Source organism: Amblyomma mixtum, chromosome 3 (genome assembly GCF_055824585.1).
Source record: "Amblyomma mixtum isolate Tamu chromosome 3, ASM5582458v1, whole genome shotgun sequence".
NCBI classification, from domain to species: domain Eukaryota; kingdom Metazoa; phylum Arthropoda; class Arachnida; order Ixodida; family Ixodidae; genus Amblyomma; species Amblyomma mixtum.
This window is the reverse complement of record NC_143014.1, coordinates 402,976,588-403,000,035: the sequence shown is the minus strand read 5'-3', so window position 1 is coordinate 403,000,035 and position 23,448 is coordinate 402,976,588. Positions and strand designations below refer to the sequence as shown.

General features: G+C 48.9%; 2 protein-coding genes and 1 long non-coding RNA gene across 4 annotated transcripts in view; 2 read left to right on the top strand and 1 right to left on the bottom strand.

Annotated features, from left to right (window-relative positions):
• Positions 1-12,616, top strand: part of LOC149357414 (uncharacterized) — a 36,482-nt gene extending 23,866 nt beyond the window's left edge. For both annotated transcript variants that reach the window (XR_016291821.1, XM_089584658.1), the window contains 3 exons: positions 9,029-9,255; positions 11,160-11,212; positions 12,547-12,616. The gene's annotated coding sequence lies outside the window, so the exon portion shown is untranslated. The remainder of the gene's footprint in view (positions 1-9,028; positions 9,256-11,159; positions 11,213-12,546) is intronic.
• On the bottom strand, positions 9,122-10,410 carry LOC149357415 (uncharacterized). Its single transcript, XM_089576584.1, has 2 exons — positions 10,303-10,410; positions 9,122-10,163 (listed from the first exon to the last, which is right to left on the bottom strand). The coding sequence occupies exon 2, from the start codon at positions 10,154-10,156 to the stop codon at positions 9,122-9,124; it is 1,035 nt and encodes a 344-aa protein (XP_089432710.1). The 5' UTR covers positions 10,157-10,163; positions 10,303-10,410.
• A 1,384-nt stretch (positions 12,617-14,000) lies between the features above and the next one.
• Positions 14,001-23,237, top strand: LOC149357413 (uncharacterized). The gene is made up of 3 exons (XR_016291822.1): positions 14,001-14,285; positions 17,860-17,968; positions 23,208-23,237. It is a non-coding gene; the product is annotated as an uncharacterized LOC149357413 (long non-coding RNA).
• The last annotated feature ends 211 nt before the right edge of the window (positions 23,238-23,448 follow it).

The window sequence follows — 23,448 nt, the reverse complement described above, 5'->3', positions numbered from 1 at the left end:
TGCAGACTGTAAATGACGCCGAAGTTCCTTGAAGGTTTCTGCTTGCGGCACTCCCCACTTAAATGGCTCGTCTGCCTTTGTGATTTTTGTCAGAGATTCGGCGATGTGCGAAAAGTTCTTGAAAAATCATCGGTAATTCACGCACAGTACAAGGAATCTGCGTACAGCTTTATCACCTGGCAGTAGAAACTGTGCGATAGCAGCTGTTTTCAAGGGTCTGGACGTACATCCTCTTTGGAATCAATGTGGCCTAGAAACAGCAACTCTTCATAGTCAAAAAGGCACTTCTCTGTTTTCAATGTGAGAGTGGATGACTTGATTACCTCCAGTACTGTTCGAAGCCTTTTTAGGTGCTCTTCGAAGTTCAATACAAAGAAAACTACATCATCTAAATATACCAGACAAATCTGCCACTTCAGGCCTGATGGCATTATCCATTACTTGCTGAAACATTGCTGGTGCAGAACAGGGACCAAATGGCATCACCTTGGCCTCGAAAAGACCATCCGGATTAATGAATGCGGTCTTCTCGCAATCTCTTTTATGGACCTCAATTTCCAGTAGCTGCTCTTGAGGTCATCAATGAGAAATGATTAGCATTGCACAGCCAGTCCAGTGTGGCATCGATGCGAGGAAGAGGGTAGACGTCCTTTGTTATGTTGCTCAGGTGTCGGTAATCACCGCAGAATCAAAGTGCGCCGCCTTTCTTCCTCACTAGAACAACCGGTGCCGCCCGGGGCTCTTTGATGTCTGAATGACGTCGTCGCAAAGCATATCGGGGCAGCACACGGTAGCGGCTCTGGAGGAGAGGTCTGGCGTGCTGGTCGGTTACAATACGATGCTTGGCAAACTGCATTTGTTGAGCCTTCGGCAATGACGAGAAGCACTCAGTGTAGCTTCAAAGCAGACAGCGGACCTGGTAGTGCTTGTTCTGGGGCAGGACTTGGTTTATGTCTAAGACGTGCTTGTGATCTTCCTTAGGTAAATCGCCTGGACGGGAAAGGGTGAAGGCGTTGAGAATGTCGGATAGTTCGTCGATGAAAGGAATCCTTGTTCCTTTGTTAACGTGCCGGAATTCTTCGCTGAAGTTCGTCTGCAGCACGTTAGTTTGGCCATTGCGGAAGTGTACTATGCCTCTTGCGAAGCCTATTCCGCGCTCTAGAACCAATTCCGTGTTCCCCTCGTTGAGAGCTTTCATGTTCTTGGCATCTGTGGCACCTACGGTGACCATGACGCTTGACCGGCTTGGGATGCTCCCTTGTTCACCCAGACACTCAGGCCAACATGCTTCTTCGTGCTTGTCATCGAAGGGAAAGCTTCGTTTCTTGAATGTGTGATGAGCTTGGAACGCTGGTTGATGATCACCTGATGCTCATTAAGGAAATCTGTTCCCAGTATCACATCGCGAGACCATGCTGTAGTACTACGAAGGTCACAGGAAAGGTGTGTCCCTTGATGGCCACTCGCGCATTGCATCACCCTGTTCACGTAATACGATGGCCTCCTGTGTGCGTCGGGTCACGGCTTTGTCGGGTATGTGGATGGTGGGTAGCTCGCGTCGTCAGGGCTTTTCTGGTTGATGTGGTCATTCTGAAGCCCAATTGCGCCTTCATCATTCTCGTGTTTGTGTGCGGCGTCGGCGTGGCAGATCCAACATCTTCATGTTCGGTGGAGGATCTTCGTTGTTTCGCTGGTGAGCAACCTCACCTCCAAAAGTTGCATTCTTTGGTTTCCTCTGCGGAACTGCGGCACGTTCCGCGAACAGCAATGCGAAACGTGGTGTGGACAGTGATGGTGAGCGGGACAGGCAGCTCAATGACCCGTAATCCTCTCTGCGCAGGTCTGGGGCCATTGGCTGCGTTTTGGTCACGGGGCATCAATTAAGTTGCTGTACAGGCCGATTCTTCTGTAGGTGCAGTGACGAAGAATATGCGGCCTCAGCGCATTGGAAGCATAGCGGACGGTTGTCGGAAGAGCTCTAGGCGTGGCATTTCGTGGCGTTTGAGCGTTGCCTGTAGGCTGGTCAGGCAGAAACAGGGAGACAGCGTTTTGGAACAAGTGGTTCATGGTGGAGAGGACGTATGGGGTGTCATTGGGGGCTCAAGAGTGCGTACTGCAGCGGCGAAGGTCGTGGCCTGGGGTTCTGTGGCCATCGGAGTTGGGGTACCAAGTGCCTGCTGCGCTTCTTCTCATTCCACATCCATGAGAGTCACTGCTTGTTGCTGATTCATCAACATCGCAGCCATATATAAAAAAGTCACCCTATAAACCGCTGACCTACGGCGAAGATTAAATATGTTTGTGATATAGGGAAGTGATGACAGCCCGACTCAATGTATATAGCGGGTGTTTCAGGGAAGCCCGCCACTAATTTTTGAAAGTATGCTTCCTGATGTGTAAAGGCAACTTCTGTGGTATAGTGATAGCAGTTTGGGGTACATCAGAAGAGAGAGAACTAGTTATTTGTAGCTGGCCAGTCGTAATATCCATATTATAGTATCTAAAATTTGGATGATGCAATTTCTATCTGCATTGTGGCTCAGCAGATTTCGAGAATTTTACATATGATTCAAAAATCACGTGCTCATAGGCCCCGCAGGCATGTCCTCTACTGAACTCAAGTCGCAGGTCTTAAAATCTGAGACACTTGAGCAGGAAGCTCATACATCAGAAATGATATCGTTAACGATATAGTTGTGATGCATGTGTTTTCAGGGTGTGAAGAAGTTATAAGAAGCCCTGTTTCTTCGAAATTAAAATGAGTTGTAAGTCAGCACATGTCTGTTGCCCCTGGTGTTTTTTGCTGTTCTATCACAAATGAGTAACCAACATGCCCAAGCTGCTCTCCTGACAAAAGAGAGGACGGTACAAGCGCTTGGCGTTGTAATGGTTCAAACCTGGCCGCCGTGGTGGCGCAGTGGTTATGGTGCTCGGCTGCTGACCCGAAAGATGCGGGTTCGATCCCGGCCATGGCGGTTGAATTTATTTGGAGGAGAAATTCTAGAGGCCCATGTACTGTGCAATGTCAGTGCACGTTAAGAACCCCAGGTGGTCGAAATTTCCGGAGCCCTCCACTACGGCGTCTCTCATAGCCTTAGTCCCTTCGGGACGTTAAACCCCATAAGCCAAACCAAACCAAACCGGTTCAAACCTGCTCTGCTTCTCAAGTTAATGTGCGATTCGACCAATTTGCAATCTTGCCTCTTTGGAGTGATGTACAAAAGCAGATGTCACTATGTGTGCTTTGCCAGAAGGAAATTTTCGAATCGCACGTGAAGTGTTTGGAATTTTTTGAATCACAGTGCCCACAGTGATCGCGCTTTCGAAATTCTAAAAACTGATTTGCCTGTTGCTGATGGCCAGCTACAAAATCTCCATTTGCAATCAAGTGCCTTTCTCTAATTGTTAAAAAACTAACTATTCAATGCAATCAAGTGCCTTTCTCTAATGTTTAAAAAATTAACTATTCAAATTAAGTTGACCAGCTTACTAGTTACCAGCATTCATCTGTTTTCTGGCATTCGCCAAAATTGTTAGTACTGTATTGCAGAATCCATCTTACTACCTCAAAGAGGCATTTTTTAGATATAAGTGGCATGCTTCTCTGAAAAAGTAAGCTATCACAGGGTGTGGAGCTACACTCTTGGCGACGAACACAGTATTTCGGCTACAGAGTGTATCCACGATTGTGGCAGTAGTCCTATGCTTAAGCCGTGAACCACACTTTGGAAAGGCTCGGAATGCCACTGGCACAATCTGGAAGGCTTCCTTTTATATCAGATCCGAATTAGTATGTTGCAATCTACATTGCCTGTGCGAATGGTCTTCACAGGAAGGACCGAGGGTATCTGCTAATCAAGTGTCACGTATTCGTTACATTTCGTGTACAGCTGACCATTAAGATGGTGATTACACGTCCGACGTACGCACAATATCTTCGCATATAAGTTTGTCGAGGGGTTCGGTGGCTGGCTTTTTGCCCTGAGATGAAATATATAGTGACAGGGGTTTACCTCGCTGAAATATAATAGCTGGGCAAACTGGCGTTTTTACGTATAGTCACAGTCGTGCAGTAGTAGTGTTGCCTCACGCTTCCGGCTAATATTGTAGAGTATGCACCCGCTCCTTTGATTATCTGCACAATTGTACACAGCCCGCAAAGTGCTGCAGTACAAAGCGTCTGCCCACGAAAGACTAAGTCTGAAAGCCGTTCATACCGCACGACGTTCATTCACTGGCTGCCACCTTGGTGGCAATGACTGCTGATGTCAGTGGTGCGCGGCAGTCACGTACCGTTCTTGACTTCAGAAACCGGACACCTTAGTGGGAGTAGTAACTTTGGTACGAACAGATTGTGAGGGAGAGGTCAGAAGGCTCGGGAGGCTGTTTGTGCGATGATGATGATGATGAAAACTTTATTTATAACAAGGGAGTTTTGGACACGTCGGTCCTTGGGCCCCCGCACGGGCCCACTGCACTCAAACGTTCATGTCCCGGAGGCTCATGACGCTGGCAGCCCGGCCGGTGGCGATGGCTTGCTTGGCCGGGTCCTCGGAGCGCAGTAGGGTCTCCCAAGCCTCCCATGAGGTAAGGTGCTCCAGGCCCCGCGGGGGAGGATCCGCCGGGCAGAGGAAAAGCATATGGTCGAGGGTGGCTTTGGGGTGGTGGCAGAGGGTACAGGAAGGGTTCGTGTGGACTGGGTGATATCGCGAGCGTATATAAGGGGAGGGCAAAGTGCGTGTTTGGAGCCGCCTCCAAAGTGTCTGATGGTAATTGTCGAGGGAAGGATGAGGTGGGGGGTAGAGCCGACGCTCGGCTTTGTAGGCCTGCGTCATTTCACTGAATGAGTGCATGCGCTCCCGCGAGAACCCCAGGTCGGAGGCCGCCGGTGCCCGGTTGAGAGAAGCTCGGGCTAAAGCGTTGGCGGCCTCGTTTCCGGGATTCCCGGAGTGGGCAGGCACCCATATCAGCTCCACATGGCGGGGCGGGTGCGCGGCGAGGGAGTCCAGTATGCGAAATGCAGGGACGTGAACTCTCCCGCGAGCAAAATTTAGTATGGCAGTTTTGGAATCTGACAGTATATATCGCGCCTCCGTGCGGGTGATGGCCAGGGCAATGGCGGCCTCTTCGGCCTCCTCCGAAGTGGCAGTAGGGGTTATGTGAAGTGTGGCAATGGGTTGGAGGGAGGGGTTCGTGATGGCGACAACCGCGTCCTCGCCCGTGCATGCGGCATCCACCCAAACGGCATACGGTTCCGTGCCATAGTATTTGTGGAGTGCCCGTGCGCGAGCTCTGCGGCGGGGTTCGTGGTAGGTGGGATGCATGTTTTTGGGGGGAGGTTTAATAAATAAATCGCGGTGAATGAGGCGGGGTACCTGGAGCTGTGTGGGATCGGTAACTGGTAGGCGTATACCGAGGGTGTGTAGGATGTGTCTCCCGGTGGTGGTTCTCGCGAGACGTATGTATTGTGTCTGTCGGTGGGCCTCAATAAGCTCCCCTATCGTATTGTGCAGGCCTAGTTGAAAGAGTTTTTCGGTTGAGGTATTTTGGGGTAGGTGTAATGCTGTCTTAAATGCTGTTCGAATCATGGCATCCAGGGTGGAGATTTCCCTAGCCTGGAGTTTCAGGTAGGGGAGCGTGAAGATAAAGCGGCTGAGGACGAAGGCATGAATGAGACGACATAGGTCATGCTCCTTCATGCCCCGGTGGTGTGCAGAAACGCGGCGGATTAGGTGTGATATCGACACAGTTGTCTGCTTGAGTTTCCGTATGGTGAGTGTGTTTTTCCCGTTGTTCTGGATGTGGAGGCCAAGTACCCGGAGAGTGTTTACCTCCGGGATGGGCCGGTTTTCCAGTGTCACGGTGATGGGGGCTGTGGGACAGTTTCGTGTTGTGGGGCGGATTATGAGGAGCTCCGACTTCTCCGGTGAGCAGGAGAGTCCGATACTCCGCGCATGCGTTTGGGTGAGGATAGCCGCGGACTGTAGGGTGTTCTCTATGTCTCCATCACTGCCATGGGTGGTCCATAGCGTGATATCATCGGCATAGAGTGTATGCCGAAGGTGAGGGATGGTTTGTAGCTTGTGGGCAAGGGGAATGAGAGTGACATTGAAGAGGAAAGGGGAGAAGACGGACCCCTGTGGGGTTCCGACCCCACTAAGGGTGTATGGGGGGGAGATGTGGGGACCGAAGTGAATTTCGGCCGTGCGGTTAGTAAGGAATGTTTGAATATAGGTGTACATACGTTCACCTATGTTCAAGGGGGAGAGAGCCGCCATGATCGCTTGATGGTCCAGGCGATCAAAGGCCTTGGAGAGATCCAAGGCTAAGACAGCTTTTGTGTGACCCGGAATGAGGGGGTCGAAAATGTCCTGCGTGAGTTGGAGCATGGCGTCCTGTGCTGACAGATGGGGACGGAAGCCCACCATGCTGTGCGAGTAGAGGTCTTGCTCCGCCATGTGTTGGGTGAGTCGAGCGAGTGCGACGTGTTCGAAAAGCTTGCCTAGGCATGAGGTTAGTGAAATGGGACGGAGATTTGAGGGTGTAAGTGGTTTGTGGGGCTTTGGTATGAATATAATTTTGGCGTGACGCCATGATTGGGGAAGAGTGCCCTCCTGCCAGCATTTGTTGAAGTACTCCGTGAGCTGGGCGATCGATTGATCGTCCAAATTGCGGAGCATGGCATTAGAGATCCGGTCAACTCCTGGGGTGGAGTTAGAACGGAGAGTCAGGAGGACCGCTCTGACTTCTGTCTCCGTGATCTCGGCGTCGAGGTTGGCATTCGGGGCGCCTGTATAGGGGGACAGGGGGTTTGAGGTACCGGGAGTTGTATGTGTGCTTCTAAGTATATTAATGAGTGCGTCAGGAGAAAGGCCGGTCTTGTGTATAAGGCGTGTGACGTGGTGTTGTGTGGCTGTTTTGGATTGCGTGGGGTCAATTAGGTGACGGAGGAGTTGCCAGCTACGTTTGGAGGACAGATTGCCAGCCAAACTGTCACAAATCTGACCCCAGTTTGATCGGCAGAGCTCCTCAGCGTGCTCAGTAATTTGTGTTTGCAGCGCGGCCAGCCGCTTTTTAAGGGTCCGATTGAGCTTTTGCCCCTTCCAGCGCTCTAGGATGCTATGGTGGGCCTCCCAAAGGTGGGCCAGGCGAGTGTCGAGGGTGGGCGTATCTGTTGTTGTGACAAGGGTTCGCGTGTGTGTGGAGACATCGTTCATGAGTGATGCCACCCACTGGTCGATGTCTATAATGGAAGCGTCAGGGAGGGCCGCCCGTGCGGAGCGTACAGCATCCCAGTTGGTGATTTTGTGTGTTAGGTGACGGGCCTGTCTTTGCTTGTACGGTACTGTAACGGAGAGGATGTAATGATCGCTTCCTAATGTATGACGCGTTGTGGCCCACTTAATACCAACAAGGTTGCGGCTCAGTGTCAAATCCGGGCTGGTGTCCGCGCTGACACTGTTACCAATCCTCGTGGGGGTGTTAAAGTTGTTGTGTATTGTGAGGCGGAGCTCTTGTACCAAGGACCAGAGACGCCGGCCTCGTCCAGTGGTGGTGCGGTAGCCCCAGTCAGTATGCTGACTGTTGAAGTCTCCTCCGATAATCAATGGATGCTTGCCTGCAAGATGGTGGAGATCTCGCAGTAGCGTTTCCAATGAAACCATCGGGTGAGATGGTGGGTGGTATATATTGGCGACAAACATCGATGGTAGTGAGTGTGTATCTTGTATGATTTCTGTAATTACGCAGGGCGTCTCGGAGGTGATGTAATGGGTTTGGTGTGTAATGGAGCGATGTATGAGTGTGGACGCCCTGGGTGTATTCGTGGCATCCGAGTGAACAGATGTGTAGCTAGGAAGTGTGGCAGGGCTATGTGTGTCCTGAAGGAGAAGGATGTGGGGCGTGGGAAGTGTGGGGAGGAGGAGTTGGAGGGGTGCGCGTGTTGCGACCTTCCGGCGCGACGGTCAAGGGCGACCTTCCGGCGCGACGGTCAGGGACGGGCTGACCCTACCGCCCATTAGTGTTTTGTGTGTGCCATCTCCCACTTGTCGTTTTCAGCTACATGTCCTTCTGGCCCAGGGAGCGCCTGGGGGGGCGTTTGGAGGCCCGCGCTCTGGTCTCCCGAAGTAATCAGTTAGGAGCCGTGCCGGCTCACCCAAAGCGAAAGCTCTTTGTGTGAGCGCGGGCGCCGATGCCCCTCAAAGGTGCCGCGGATGGAAGGGGCCGAAACAGCGTGGGGAGAGCGAGAACCAGTTGTACTCCGGACGCCGAACGACGAGCAGCTAGCTTCGCTGACTGCTCGAGCGTTCCGGGAGATGTGTAGTTGCTTGCATTTGATTCTTGTTAACATGTAAATAAATTCACCGAGTTAAGTTTCAACGACTGGATCAAGTCTGATCATTTGTGATTACGACAACGAATAGCGGCAGCTACGCATAGTTACAACAAAAGCGCGCTTGCCCCGGAAGCGGCGGCAGTTCCACTGAAGAATTGATAAGGAATTAGGAGGGAGCCCCGCCATACTGGAGCTTTGGTGGGGTGAGGGCAAGTGGGTTGGTTGGGGAGTTCTGTGGGGTAGGTGGGCTGGATTGATGCGGCGGATTGAGGTGTAGCGAGGGAAGGGCCTGCTCTATTGTTTGGAGGCGGGCGTCGTACTGTGCAAGGCTCATCTCTAGGGTGTGCACCATGCGCGTAAATGCCGCTTCAATTTGTTGTCGAACCGCTGGGAGAGGTGGTCGATGAGGTGATGGAATTTTGCCTCTAGACGCGCGTCCATCTCAGCGAGTTTAGCATCCAGGCGGGCCTCGAGGGATGTCAGGTCGGTCTGGGTAACGGGTGTGGGCTCTGTTGTTCGTTTTTTCTTGGGTGGGGGTGAGGGTGGGGATTGGGAGACGGACTCTTCCACGTTTTCTGTTGTTGTTTGAGGTAGTGGAGTGTGCTGGGCGGGAGGGACGGTTGGTGTAAGCTGTGGAAGGACGGAGGTGGGGGTCTGGATAAGAGAGGTAAGACGACTCACCTCGTCTCGCAGGGCCTGGAGCTCCCGGTCACGGGGATCCACCTGTGTGGGCGGAGGGGCCGGGGGCTTGCTGGCATTGTTGACTCTGCCGGCCACTCTGTCCGCCTAGGAAAGTTGACGAGCCTGTTGGTCTTGGCGGCGGCGAGATGATGAACGCGACTTGCTGGACCGACGCACGTCGGTGTGGTCTGCGTCTCGGTCCGGTGTGCGGGAGATGTGCTGTTGCAGTGAGGCGGGTGGTGAGCGGCGTCCCCTGCCTTTGCATCCTCTAGTGCCGGTCATGTGGGCGCCTCCACATAGTATGCAGGCTGGGGTGCATGTCGGAGTGTCCTCTCGTGGGTGGGGGACGCCACACCTTGGACAGTTGTGTGTGCGCTGAAGGGTGCACACGTCCGAACGGTGTCCAGGTTGACGGCAGTTTGTACATGCGTCGAGGTGTCCTCTGTAGGGGGTGCAGTTGTGGAGGCCGCCTCCGTAGGAGATGGTTCTGGGCACCGGGCCCCCCTGGAAAGTAATGAGGATTGAACGGGTCTGTCCCATGCGGCGTGCATCAATGATGGGGGCCGTAGGGTTGCCCACGATGAGGTCTTCTAGAACCTGTTTCGGGGTTTCCTCCCAGTAGGCGTTGGTAATAATTCCCCTTACTGCACCATCCGGGGGGACGATGTAGGCACTGACAGCGTAGGGTTGGTTTCGAATTTTGAGCTGTTGAATGGCGACCAGGCGAAGCGCGTCAGCTTGGTGAGGGGTGCTCATGGTGCATGTGTTGTTTATGGGGTGAATGCGCAACTGGGTGGCGTCTGGATCTTGGATGTCCTTGGCCGCAGCTATCAGGGCGAGGCGAAGCTGGCGCGGTTGAAGGTCGGTTAAAGAAAGGCCTCCGTTCGAGCGGAAGACAATCTTGTAATCGCCCGCAGGTAACGGTGGCTGGCGTTGCGACCTTTGCGCCGCGAGACGCGCCGCTCGCAGCTGGGACGCTTGGTGTATGGAATGTGGCGGTCGTGAGCCGGCGCTGGCGTTCGCCTTGTCCTGGATCTTCGGCGCATCTTTTTGGCGGGTGGGTAGGTTCAGGATATGAGTCCAGTCCCTGGGATTGTAGTCCTTGGGGTTGATGGTCTCCCCGAGCACCTGGACCTCCATGCTCTCGCTGTGGGTGAGGTGGTAGGTGAACACACGGTGGCGCGAGGCCTAGTGCGGCAGCTGGTCGGTTAGGGGTGGTTTGCGGCCCGTGGGCCCACGTAGGAGAGACCGTCGGCCACCAAAGTAGAGCTGATCGTAGTGCTCACCTTTATGAACGGTGTAGTGAAGAGGTGGGCACTGCGGGGCTCGTACTTCGAAGAAATCGCCGTGTTTGTACGGAGCCGATGCGTAGCGCGTTCGCACTCACCGGCCCCCTAGCGGTTCTCCTGTTTGTGCGATCTATCTGCATAGGCTGTGTTGTTTGTAGAAAATCCAGACTTGAAAATGTCTAGATCAAGTGGGCTCTGTTACGGCTATAAAAGGCTTCTTAACGGGTATCTAATAAAGTTGCGGTATGCCTGAGATGTTAAATCACACCGCTCTATTAATATTGTCCAGCAAGAACTTCATAATGCGCTACATATAAGTTGAGTTATCTTTAGTGAAATTGTTATTTTCAATGTCTTCACGCTTTTCCCTCTCGTCACTTTTTGCACGCTGGAAGGTTGCCGCTCTTCTGCCGGCTCGCCAACTTTCGAGTCGAACGAAGGGCCAATCACAGTCTTCATTGAAAAGCTGGGGAAAATGTTAGTGTGTGAGCACTTAGGTAGTCCAGAAATTGCATGGTGTTGCATACTGTGAAGTGTAGAAATGGAAACCTGTGATCTATAAATTACTGATGCCTATTTGTAGGCTCTCCTAGTAGCCTGCAAAGATGTGGCTCTTTTAACTTTTCCTGGTTTGTGAGAGGCCTGGCTCTGGCCTGACCGTGCCAGGTGATGTGTAAAGTTGCGTGTTTAGTTTTGAGCTTCAAATGTGTTAAGTTGTGGTTCCTAGCTTTTAAGGAGAGCGTTTCGCAGAAGCAAAGTAGGCCTTGTTCTGAAACTGGAAATTTTGTCATCTTGGCCTTTTTAAAGAAAGATTTATGAAAGGCTCTGGCACTGCTGCCTATTTCTCTTTAAAGGTGCACAGTTCCACACGAAAGTGTTCAAGCGTTGCCCCTGCCAATGTATAAAGGTAAGGATTCTGTTGTTAGGCATTGTTTGCACTTGTGGAAAATTTGGAGCTCTTAGCATGTGAACTTTGGTTGTCGCACCTGATTGTGGGTTCTCTGCTGCATTCAGAAGTGTATTACTTGGCTCAGGTTTTTATGGCAACACACTGCAGGGATTTAGCATGTTCTGTTCTCCTCTGAATGTGTTCTAGAACTCCTTTAAATTAAATTCACGGTGTTAATAGTATGAGATCTTGCAAGAAAATTTTGTATATTTCTATGACCTTGAGTGAAATGCTTTTAGGATGGCTTTTGGCAGTCACTTTGAAGTCATTTCCAAATACTTACCTGGATTACCTTAACTTTCAAGCTCAATGTTCAAAAACTGATTCTGCCTACTCGTATTCTTGTAACTTTTTTGCAGTTTGTTGTAATATTTTGAAAGCTGTGATTTCCAAGCTGTAGAATGTTACTGAGAGTTCAGGATGGCGCTGGTACGTTTCTAGACTATTCTCAATAGCGACGCCGCTGCCATTTGCCCACCGGCTTGAGCCTCAGGCAACCGGCCTTCATTGCGATGGCTGACGCTGCATAAAGTGTTCGTGCTTCCAATCCATCAAAGTGTCCATTGGGCCTGTGCCCAAATTGAACAAATCTAAGAACGACAGGGGCACAGGTAGAAGACTGGACTGCGCACGGTTGCCATATGCAGAGTCTTTGTCAGCATGGAAAGCACGGCTGCTCTTTAATTGAAAGAGGCGCTATTCCAGATTTTGGCGAAAGTCATTCCACTTTATTCTCTGTACATAGTCTGCACAAAACACTATCACACACAGCAGCATCACTAATTCGCTTACAGGTTTCTTCTCCTTCAAGAGAATTCGTCCCGGGCTCTCTATGACTCGCTGTGGCATAAAACTACTTTCAGTCAACTATTCGTACTTCTCTCTGTATTCTATCTTCATTGTTTCTGTGTTAATCGAGCTTTAACTTAGCACAGTGTCAGGACCAGGAAGAGGAACCTGCCGGGATGTGGTAGAGCGGAAGACGTGCTGCTTACACAGGGAGCTCCTAGCGGGGATGACGTAGACTTCGGACATCGGTCAGAGAACGAAGATCAGAAATGCTTCTTACATCATCCTGATGTATCTGTACTGAAAGTGTCAAATGGCCCTCCATTTTCACTACATTTTTTAATGACAGAACTTTGGTGTGGGGTGAACTAATATTCGTAATTTCAAGTGCGTATGCAGTACGCATGTTGCATGGTTGAAAATCATTTGTATGAATTTATATTTGAGAACTTCCATCTTTTCGTATTCCATATTCATATTTCTTTCTCCATGTCTCCATCTAGAGCGCTGTCGTCGTGTGGGTGTCTTGTTGGTCATCTTCCTGTCGACAACACAGGAAGTACGCCAGGTGAGGTCGCAAGCTCATTTCCAGAGAAGCACCAGAAATGCTCATTCAATTTATTTCATCATGAAACTGCACAGGAAACACCAGCAAACAACTGTAGGGTCAATAGTGAAAGCATGCATTGGCACATACGGTATGCATGCATAAGTGCAGCAGCTTACAAAACAGGATTGAACAATAGTGTAATCAGTTGAAATGACAGAAAACACACGTCAATGCAGGAATGATATAATTTGATTACAAAGCATTGGCTCCGCTTAGGCACCTCAACTTATTTAACTGACCTTTGAAAGATGGAACCTCTATGGAGAACACCACGTTGAAAGCAGACTTCTATTGGCAAAGTTTTCCTTATTTTGGACCATGATACTGAAACAGTGATTGGCCATACGTGTTTTCGTTAACTGGTGAATTAACGACGGCTAACCATAATGAGTGATTATTACAGGGCATTATTCACACCGCTAATTTTTCGAGTGAAACAGTTGTGTCCAAACAGGTTTTAAATATGCAAGGCCATGGTTTGCAATGGTATGCGATAAGAGAATGAAAGAGAGAGAAGCAAATTATTTTAATACAGGAAGATGAAAATGCTTTCAGCTTTGAAGCCATAGCCTACTAGTGCCAGCTTAGGGCTTAAGCTACGAAACCCATGGAATGGGAGCTTGGACAGCAAAGGAGTCTGGCTGCGCTTGTCACGGTCAGTCGAGGACATCTCCATTGAGACTGAGACATCTCCACACTCTAAGGGTGGGAGGAAGCATAAGGGTGAAAAGAGGTGACATTGGCGAAGATGCGTTCAATGAAGGCGGAGGTTTTAGGACTCTAACCATGCTTGCAGACATCATTTCATACAGTTTTTAATGGTGGCCCCGATGATTATACATCGGGATTGGAAGGTATTTAGACGTGAGATATACAAGTATCTTAAGCGTACGCACAAATCGTGGGGTAACTGACTGTGACGCCGGCCAGAAAAATTAATGAAAATATTATGAGAAATGCCCTCTCATGAGTGAAAGGGTGCTCCCGGATACAATACACAGTAATTTATTCGAGAATTCTTAACACCTGCGGTGGTTCTGGGCACGTCGTTGGCAGATGTTAGTAGCTAAGATCCGGCAGACATCCTGTGCTTGTTATTTAGCAGAGGGAAGTGCAAGGTTGCTCCAGGCGCCAGTTGCAGTACGAGTAGTGAAAGGAATAAGGGTTGGATAAGAATGCGGGGCGGGAGGGGGTGGATTTTCGGAAGCACGCAAAGTGACTAGGATCACTTGATGTGGAAAGCATCTGAGCCAGAGTGGGGACAACAGTGAGGTACAATTCATTTCAGGTGCCTAGCCTCTGTTATAGCTTGACTACTTGGAGGAGAAGAATCTAGCCCCTCGCTAAATTTTAGAAAGAAAAAAGTTATGAAATGCAGGGAGAGTGGACTTCGGAGAGTATAGAGCACACTTCAGAAATATTCACTGCCGCGAAAAAAAAAGGCAGCCAGAATGACGTCGGAACTTCATAAGTTAATCCAAATAAAATTTGAATTTCCAACACTTTGCAGGTAAGCACTTCATTTGGGGCGCAACAAATCGCCGCTTAAAGTCAGAATGACACCTCGTCGGGACTGGAAGAAAGACGGCGTTATTACAGCCAGCTCCTCGAGCAGGAAAGGCTGAAAAGGCAGTAAGTAAAGTATAAAATAACTAGTCTTTTTGTGCATGTCAAGGGATGAGACATCGCATCGGCATGTACTGAATCCGCCTGTCTCAAGGGTAAGGAAGGACGAATTCAGTGCTCCTTGACCGCTGCTAAAGTGGTGTATTGAGCTCCCACTCACAGACCAACACTCTACGAATAAAGGCTATAACTGGACACGCTAAATTTGCATGATGGCCTTTTGTGGTTAGCAGTAGGTGCGAAGTCGCGTCGACAACCTCAGCACACGATACTTATAGATATAATATCTCCATGCAGGGCAAATCTAGAGTACCTCTGAATTGTTCTTTGGAAAAATGAAATGAAGCTTTCATGTCGAGAGGAAAAGTGGAGGGAAGTCACTCATTTATCAGTGAAAGCCGGATGAAGTTTACCGACGCATTATTTGCTCTAAATTTGTGTCATAACTTATTTTCCTAGTTTCGTGGTCTTACTCCGTTTGTTTCTTATGTAGGAGGTGTTGGAAAACCTTCCTTCTTCCCCACTGCTCCCATTTAAAATTCAGAGGGTCTGTGGACGTCGTCTACGTATGGAGCGCAGGTTAGATATAACGAACAGCTATTAGAGCCATCTCCCGGATGCGGATCCTCCCACATCATTGAGTGAATACTTGTGACATCTATTCTGCGCACGTGTCTTAATTTTCATAGCTGATCTCTCATCGCCTAATGGCGCCAAAATTTGAACAAAGATGACGTAAAACAATGAGAGAACAGTGAAAATAGGCCAGCCGGCCACGTGATGAGTAAGTGACATATGCGACTGACACGTTGACCCGCCGATCAGATGCAGCGGCAGTAGGGGAGGGGTCAGTTGAAAGGCTCTGAAACACCTTCCCTCTTAATTTGGCGAGCCCTTCCTGGCGAAGCTTTCATGCTCGCATCCTACTCCGTCACCCACACCTGCGTATACAAGTTGATAGGTGGCTATTGGTTACATTCTTTCAGACCTTAGGCAGCTACCATGGCCGCGGCCAATAAGCTGCATAGCTCCGGCGGATCAGGAAGCTCCGCACCGCTAGGCGGCGTGCAAAAAAGTGAGAAAAGGAGAGGGAAAGGCGCAAACACGTTGAAATTCAAATTCTGGCTACAGATAACTGAGCTTCCACAAAGCGCATTAAAAAAAATCTTGCTGGACAATATTCCTAACGCGGCGTGCTTTAACATCCCATGCATACCGCCGCTTTATTAGGGCGCCATTTCAGAGCTCCTTTAAGTGCTGGGGACGATATGGCGTTGATGCGGTGCCTTGTGATTCTCTGGTATCGCAGGCATTGCTGAACGTAACAAAGTACGCTTGCACAGGATTGAGTAGTCTTGATTACTGGCGCTTTTCTGGTTATAGCAAGCACTGGAGGAGTTCCTTTAGGAATTTCAAGCGATGCGAAAAATGCGAGGACAACAAGCAATGCAGAATGACAAAATGGCAGCGCAAAACGAAAGGACTGCGCAGCTCCGTGCGTATCGTTCTGCGTTTCTCATCCTCGGCTTTGTACTGTTGACGATTGTTTCGTGTTGTTTAAGCATCTAAACCTCGCCAGGTTTTACTTGATCGTAAAGAAGTTTTCGCCGGCCTGTTTTTACCGCCTCAGTTCTTTGTTAAACGTCAGACATCCGCACCGTATAAAAGACACCAGGGGAGTGCGTGCGAAGATGCAGCGTAGCACCGCCAGGAATCTGTTTTCGTGGTTTTGTCTGTCCACTTCGGCATCAGGCCGCAATATGCACGGTTGTGAGGTCTCTCCAGGCGGCGCACTAGCGATGCGGCTGGGACGGGTGACACGCTTCGCTTGCAGCGTGGCGACTGCGGTTTCGCTGCAAATGCTCTCTGCCAACAATCGCTCCAGCCGAGCGCAGCTTCTGTTTTAAGTTTAGCATCATGTTTCTACTCCCCGTGAACCTATGAGGGTCCGCGTCCGTTTCCTTGTCCGCCGCAACGCTCATTTAAAACAAAATAATCTACCCTGATGAAAATTAACATAAATTCTGTCTAGTGAAAGGCCTGAGCACAGCGAAGACAGCGATTTGATACCTTGCGTGTAGAATGCCCAGTGCCTATGCTTTGCTTTAATTTCGTGAAAACTTTTTCGGTACAAATTCTCCGTTTTGGCACGACTCTGATGGTGGCCAAAGCTGTGTTATGCATTAGAAGTGGGGTGCATTTGCGGCAATTTGCGGTAGAGTTGCTATGAAAATGTTTCGCATTCCTGGACTCCTGGAGGTATTGCAAGCACTATGCATGCTTTCTATGGTAAGATTGAAACACTGTTCCGGAATCAGGGAAGGTTTCAGACCTCCCATGCCCAGCTTTCCTAGACATGTACTACTTGCGCCATCTGTCGGCAGTGGCGGCGACACGGCGCGTAGCTGAATGGGAAGGGGTACAAAAAACCGTAAAACGTGAACAAAAGCACCTACAAAAAATGACCCAGGGATTTGTGTAGTATACACTTAGATGAGGAATGTGTCAAAGTGCTGTTCTGTGCTGTTAATACACGAGGTTCCCAGCGCGTTTGAATGTTGTACGATGCTGCCTAGCGGTGGGGGCCGCATTTTGCCCATATCTCAGACTCTAAAATTGTATAGCGCCGCAACACAGATAGATATCAAAAATGACCCTCGGTTTTAGGAGAGGTGCATAACTGGACCCCCGGGACAGTGGACACCTTACTCGTGCTTTAAGTTATCAGCGTGTAGCTTGGAGTCGAAATTTCTGTCTGGTGTAACGCAAAAACATTTAATAGTGTACTTAATTTTGAGTAGGTGTGCTCAGAGCTCAAATTATGGGAGTAAAAGTTTTTTTTGGCTGCATAAATGCCCTGGTGCAGCATCCTTTAATGAATAATCAAGGTAAGCACCACTTTTGTGCATAATATGGTAATCTTTTGACAGATATCGTAATGGATTGTAGCTGGATGTGGCCCTCTAGTTTCACTACATTTTTTAATGAGAGAACTTTGGTGTGTGGAGAAATAATATTCGGAATTTCAAGTGCGTATACAATATGTGTGTTGCATGGTTGAAAATCATTTGGATAAATTTATATTTGAGAACTTCCTAGTATTGAGTCATGTTCAAATACCATGCAGACTTTTATAAATCTGACCTTGCCAACGCCCAATACCTTTGCAAATAAAAAAAATGTTTTAAGACCCATGTCCCCCCTTAATGTGCACTTAGGTCGCACAGTACACGGCCCTGCAGAATTTCGCCTCCATCGAAATTCGACCGTCGCGGCCGGGATCGAACCCGCATGTTTCATGTCAGCAGCTGAGCGCCGTAACCACTGAACCACTGCGGTGGTTCAAAAGTTGTTTTTTAGGGGTAAAGTATGGCTTTTGCGGCCTAGTGTCGCCATTGTTGGCGGGCACCGGAAAGCTGATGTATTGTGTTGGGTAGTGTGCTGGGCAATAATTTGCACGTGTGTTCGAATACACACGTGCACGTGTGTTCAAATAGTGCTCTAATTGCTTTTATATTCTCTTACTGCTTTTTCTCGGCTTTAATACCGTCTTGGTTTTTGTGTTCTTTTGTCTTGGCAGCGTGGGACTTTGGCCTTGGGGAATGGTTCCCTGAATGAAGAAGTGGGGACCATTCTCCGGTCCATTCTTACGAGTGAGAAGTTGGGCATTCTTCTGCGCCGTCTTGACGGTAAGCGTCCACACGAGGTTTTTGCACTGAAGTAAAATTGAGCCGTTTGCGTCTTTCTGAGCAGTCGCTGTCGGGGACCGTTCGATTCGTGGCGTCGCGGTGATTTCGAAAATTTTGTTCAGCTTACTTGACACGCTTGCGTGCGCTCTTGCAGAGGCTTGAAAGTTCTGAATTGAATGCATCGTTGAATGACGGCGCAAAAGACGCCGACTTGAGACGCGCTCACGTACGGTCCTTCTGACTGCGGCCAATGTCAAGTTTTCACGTACTGCATACGACATATCTTATTTGTCAAATCCTTTTCGGGGAGTTTTTTTTTCATTTTATTTCCTATCTGCTTGCTTATCTGCAGTTGGCGGATAGGGCGAGTTTAGTCTCAGTCATGCAGTGGTTCATTGTGGCAGGCTGTTGATATCAGTACAGGAAGTGATTTTTTTTTGTTGCTGCCTGGGCTCTGTGGATTGTGTATCTGAAGGCGAAAAAGATACATAATATACAGCGTAAACGAAAGCTTGCAGTGTTCTGTGTGCCTTTGCGGCTTTCATACTTCTTTGATCAGTTCGTGGAAGCTAATAGGGGCCTGTTGGCTTGCATATAGTGTACTGCTTGGCTTGAAGCCAGCCTGTCTTGCTTTCCGATCAGTATACTAGTCAAGTGCTATTCGACACTGGTGTGGTCACACCTAGACTACTCGTGGTTGCCCATCTGTGTTCGTATTAACTTTTTGTTTGCCCACCCCTCATGTAATGTCCCCTGTGGACCCTTGAGGAAACAATAAATAATAAATACATTTTGGTGGCTAGGTTGCTGTGACATTCGGCTGTTGATCCCAGGATCACAGAATCGAATTCCGGCTGCTGCGGCTGTGTCTTGATGGAGGTGAAGTGCAAAAATATCCTGTTACGTGCGTTGCCAGCGCAATAAATATCCCCCACATAACCTATATTAATCCAGATCCCTCCACCACGGCTTCATTGCCCACGTGTTGCTTCGAAGCGTTATATGCATACCTGCCAACTCTTACCAATTTCCCGTAAAATGTACGAATTTCGACCAGTCTTACGATTTTACGAATCTTACTTGAAATTTTACAAAAATATATTATATGCGAAAAAAAAAATGTGACAATGTATTAAAACTACACTCTGGTACCGTGCGCCGCCACGAGAGGGCAATACGTGTTTGTTTGCCCTCGCGCGATCATCATCACCATCAACAGCTGGAACGTTGTAGTGACTTCTATCGTCTACTATTGGGGCCGCGAATCCATATCCAAAACTCGGTAGCACCTCCGCTAGGCCTTTGCCAACCTGTTGCCTTTGTGCGCGCGGGCAGTGCTGTTTGGACTTCTTGTGTTGGCCTCGCCTTTCGTGCCATCAGCTACCGCGTCCGACACAGTGCGACTGCCGTGTTTTCTGTAGCGGCGTCGCATTACAATGGCGGGCTCGAAGCCGCGACAGTACTTTCAAGTGTTTTTGAAGTCGTTCACATCGGAATTTCCGTGCTTCGTGCCGTCGAAGAAAGGTGAGAAGTTTGGATTTTGCGCCACGTGTGCGTGTGATGTGAACATTTCACATGGTGGCAAGTCTGACACCAAGGTCCACATCGCTTCGAAAAAGCACCAGGGATACGTGCGAGCCGCGGACAGCCAGCCAAGCCTGACAAGTTTTGTACGCAGCGACAGAGACCTCGGTGTGATTCACGCAGAATGCCTCTTCACGGCGTTTTTAGTAGAGCACAACATCACGCTGAGTGTCAGCGATCATGCTGGACCGCTTTTCCGGAAGATGTTCCTGAAGTGCGAAGAAGCCAAACGCTACGCCTGTGGATGAACAAAGACAACTGCAATTTTTCGGGAAATGGCCGCCAGCGCGGAGACTCCTTTGCTGGATGCGTTAAAAGAACAGGTATTTTCGATCGCTGTAGATGGCAGTAACAATAGGGATACACAGCTTTACCCTATTGTTGCGACAGGTTTCGTTAAAGAGACTAGGCGAATTGAAAGCCGCCTTCTTTGCCTCTGGACAATCCAAGGGGAATCGAGCGGCCACAAGATTGGAAAGCTGATTCTGGCCGAGATCAAGTCCCGGAATTTGCCTCTTGGAAACCTACTGGCTCTGTCTGCAGACAATGCCAATGTCATGGTCTGCAAAATAAACAGCGTCTCTACAGTATTCAGAGAGGCTCAACCAGCTTTGATTGGGGTTGGTTGCCCGTGCCATCTCATCAACTTGGCCGCCCAAAAAGGAGCTTCATGTCTTCCTGTAAAGGTTGCTGAAGCTTTGATTGATATTTTTTTTTTATCTGAAGAAAAGCTCGAAAAGGAAAGTTCGACTTAAAGAGTTCCAAAAGATGCATGATGTCGAGGTCAGGAAGGTGTTGAAGCATTCGCCGACACATTGGCTGTCTTTGGGGAAGTGTTTGAAGAGGCTGCTGGACCAGTGGAAACGACTTGTTAGCTTTTTTTCTATCAGAAACAAAGCAGTGCAACAAGCAGAGCTTGTTTTTAGAGCCTTACCAGATTCAAAAGACTTTTTCACAAACCCCCAAGAACTCTGCACCAACACCAAAGTCTGCTGCACACCTTCCGAAGACTGCTGCAGACCTCGGAAAAAAACACGCCGACGGTGATGGACTCTCTCTAAAGAGAAAAGGAGCTCACTCTGGACTTCAAGCAAAGAAACTGAAACTTCATGCCGAGGAATCTGGAGAAGCCACCCACGTGACCCATGAAGAGCGCCTGTTTCTTTTTTTGTCATCGGAGCTAAGCAGGGCATGCTGTCTTTTTCTCCAAACTGTAATACCACTTTTTGAGAAGACAAACTGCCTTCTTCAGGCACAGGCTCGTCAGATTCATGTACTGAGGGCCCTCTTAAACCACCTTTTCGAGGACCTCCTGACTAGATTTGTGCGCCCAGGTGTTCTCAAGGGATGTCATTCATTGCTGGAAGTTGCCTATGGAGCTCAGGAGAACCAAAAAGATGATGAAGACATAGTCATTGGCAGCACAACCTACTCTGTAGTTGAGACGCTGAGTACAAATGAGAGAGAGCAGTTCTTCTCTGCCGTACGTCTCTACTTCACAGTAGCATGTGATTATATTCGCCACAAGTTTCCTCTAGAAGACGTCAACCTCAAAATGGCTGAAGTTGCTCAAGTGCAGAGTCTAGAAACTGCTTCATTCAGCAGCGTACGTCATTTTATTTGGCATTCCCTGCTATTCTGCCCCAGCGGAGTGGCAAATCCAGAGAAGAGGCAGTCGACGCACTTGAAGTGGAGTTTGCCAACTTGCAGGCATACAAGGTTCCAGCAGACATATTGAATGAGCCAAGGTGCGAGGTGCAGTGGTCACAATTGGGAAATGTTAAAGATATCGACGGATGGCTCAGATTCAACAGAATTTCAGTGGTTATGCTGGGCATCCTCTCCATTCCCCACAGCAATGCTGAATGCGAGGAGCGTAACTTGCGTTTGGCACCTGCTTCCGTAAAACTGTCCGCCTATATAACTCTTGTCCGTCCTAAACTTGAATATTCATGCTCAATCTGGGACCCCCAACAAATTAACCTAGCCAAAACCCTTGAGTGCGTCCAGAGCCGCGCGATAAGATTCGTATATTCTGATTACTCATATCATACGAGCGTAACAGCATTGAAAACAAAAGCTAACCTCCCCAGCCTTGAATCCCGTCGAAAAATAGCCAGACTCTGCCTTTTCCACAAGTTTTATCATTCGCATTTCAGCCAATCCGTTATCACCCCTGCATACCGCCTTTCACTTCGCATCAGTCATCCAAAAGCCGTTCATACACCTCGAGCATCTACTTCTGCGCACCTAAAATCATTCTTCGCCCAGACCGCAAGAGACTGGAACAACCTCCCCGCTGAAGCTTTCATCCATCCTGGCCTGGAATACTTCAAATCATTCGTCACTGATTTTTTTTTCAATGATATGTATGCCCACCCCTCATGTAATGCCCCTTAGTGGGCCTTTGAGGTACTAATATATAAATATTCAGCACTGTCAACAACACTTGAACGGAGTTTCGCTCATCTGTCTGTGAGAAAACACTCTAAAGCCTGCTGATGGTGAAAGGGCACCAGAGTGGAACATGCTTTGAGCAAACTTACACAGAGAAGTTTCTCAAGCAGGCAAAGTCTGCAAAAGCAAAATCATTGCAAAAATAAATTGTAATCCAATGGGCCGATGGAGTTTTCGCTCATTACTCTCTCTGCAAAACACTGATTTCACTTGCAGATGTGAAATGTGAGTAAGCTTGCCCCAAAAGCTAAATCGTAGAAACTTCAAAAAAAAAAAAACGTGCTGCACGCCCCCCCCCCCCCTCCGCCGCCGCCGCGGCGGTTTTACCAATTTCCAAATGGTCAGGTTGGCAGGTATGCCGTTGAGACTGAGACCACTATCTTCACACTCTCTAAGGGTGGGAGGAAGCATAAGGGTGAAATGAGGTGACTGGCGAAGATGCGTTCAATGAAGGCGGAGGTTTTAGGACTCTAACCATGCTTGCAGACATCATTTCATACAGTTTTTAATGGTGGCCCCAATGATTATATATCGGGATTGGAAGGTATTTAGACGTGAGATATACAAGTATCTAAGCGTACGCACAAATCGTGGGGTAACTGACTGTGACGCCGGCCAGAGAAATTAATGAAAATATTATGAGAAATGCCTTCTCATGAATGAAGGGTGCTCCTGGAAACAATTCACGGTAATTGATTCGAGCATTCTTAAAACATGCAGTGGTTCTGGGCACGTCGTTGGCAGATGTTAGTAGCTAAGATCCAGCAGACATCCTCCGCTTGTTATTTAGCAGAGGGAAGTGCAAGGTTGCTCCAGGCGCCAGTTGCAGTACGAGTAGTGAAAGGAATAAGGGTTGGATAAGAATGCGGGGCGGGAGGGGGTGGATTTTCGGAAGCACGCAAAGTGACTAGGATCACTTGATGTGGAAAGCATCTGAGCCAGAGTGGGGACAACAGTGAGGTACAATTCATTTCAGGTGCCTAGCCTCTGTTATAGCTTGACTACTTGGAGGAGAAGAATCTAGCCCCTCGCTAAATTTTAGAAAGAAAAAAGTTATGAAATGCAGGGAGAGTGGACTTCGGAGAGTATAGAGCACACTTCAGAAATATTCACTGCCGCGAAAAAAAAAAGCAGCCAGAATGACGTCGGAACTTCATAAGTTAATCCAAATAAAATTTGAATTTCCAACACTTTGCAGGTAAGCACTTCATTTGGGGCGCAACAAATCGCCGCTTAAAGTCAGGATGACACTTCGTCGGGACTGGAAGAAAGACGGCGTTATTACAGCCAGCTCCTCGAGCGGGAAAGGCTGAAAAGGCAGTAAGTAAAGTATAAAATAACTAGTCTTCTTGTGCATGTCAAGGGATGACACATCGCATCGGCATGTACTGAATCGCTTGTCTGAAGGGTAAGGGAGGACGAATTCAGTGCTCCTGGAC

What these genes read in the sequence shown, in the direction of transcription:
- LOC149357415 (XM_089576584.1), bottom strand. Translation starts at nt 10,156, where the DNA reads ATGGAGGTCCAGGTGCTCGGGGAGACCATCAACCCCAAGGACTACAAT.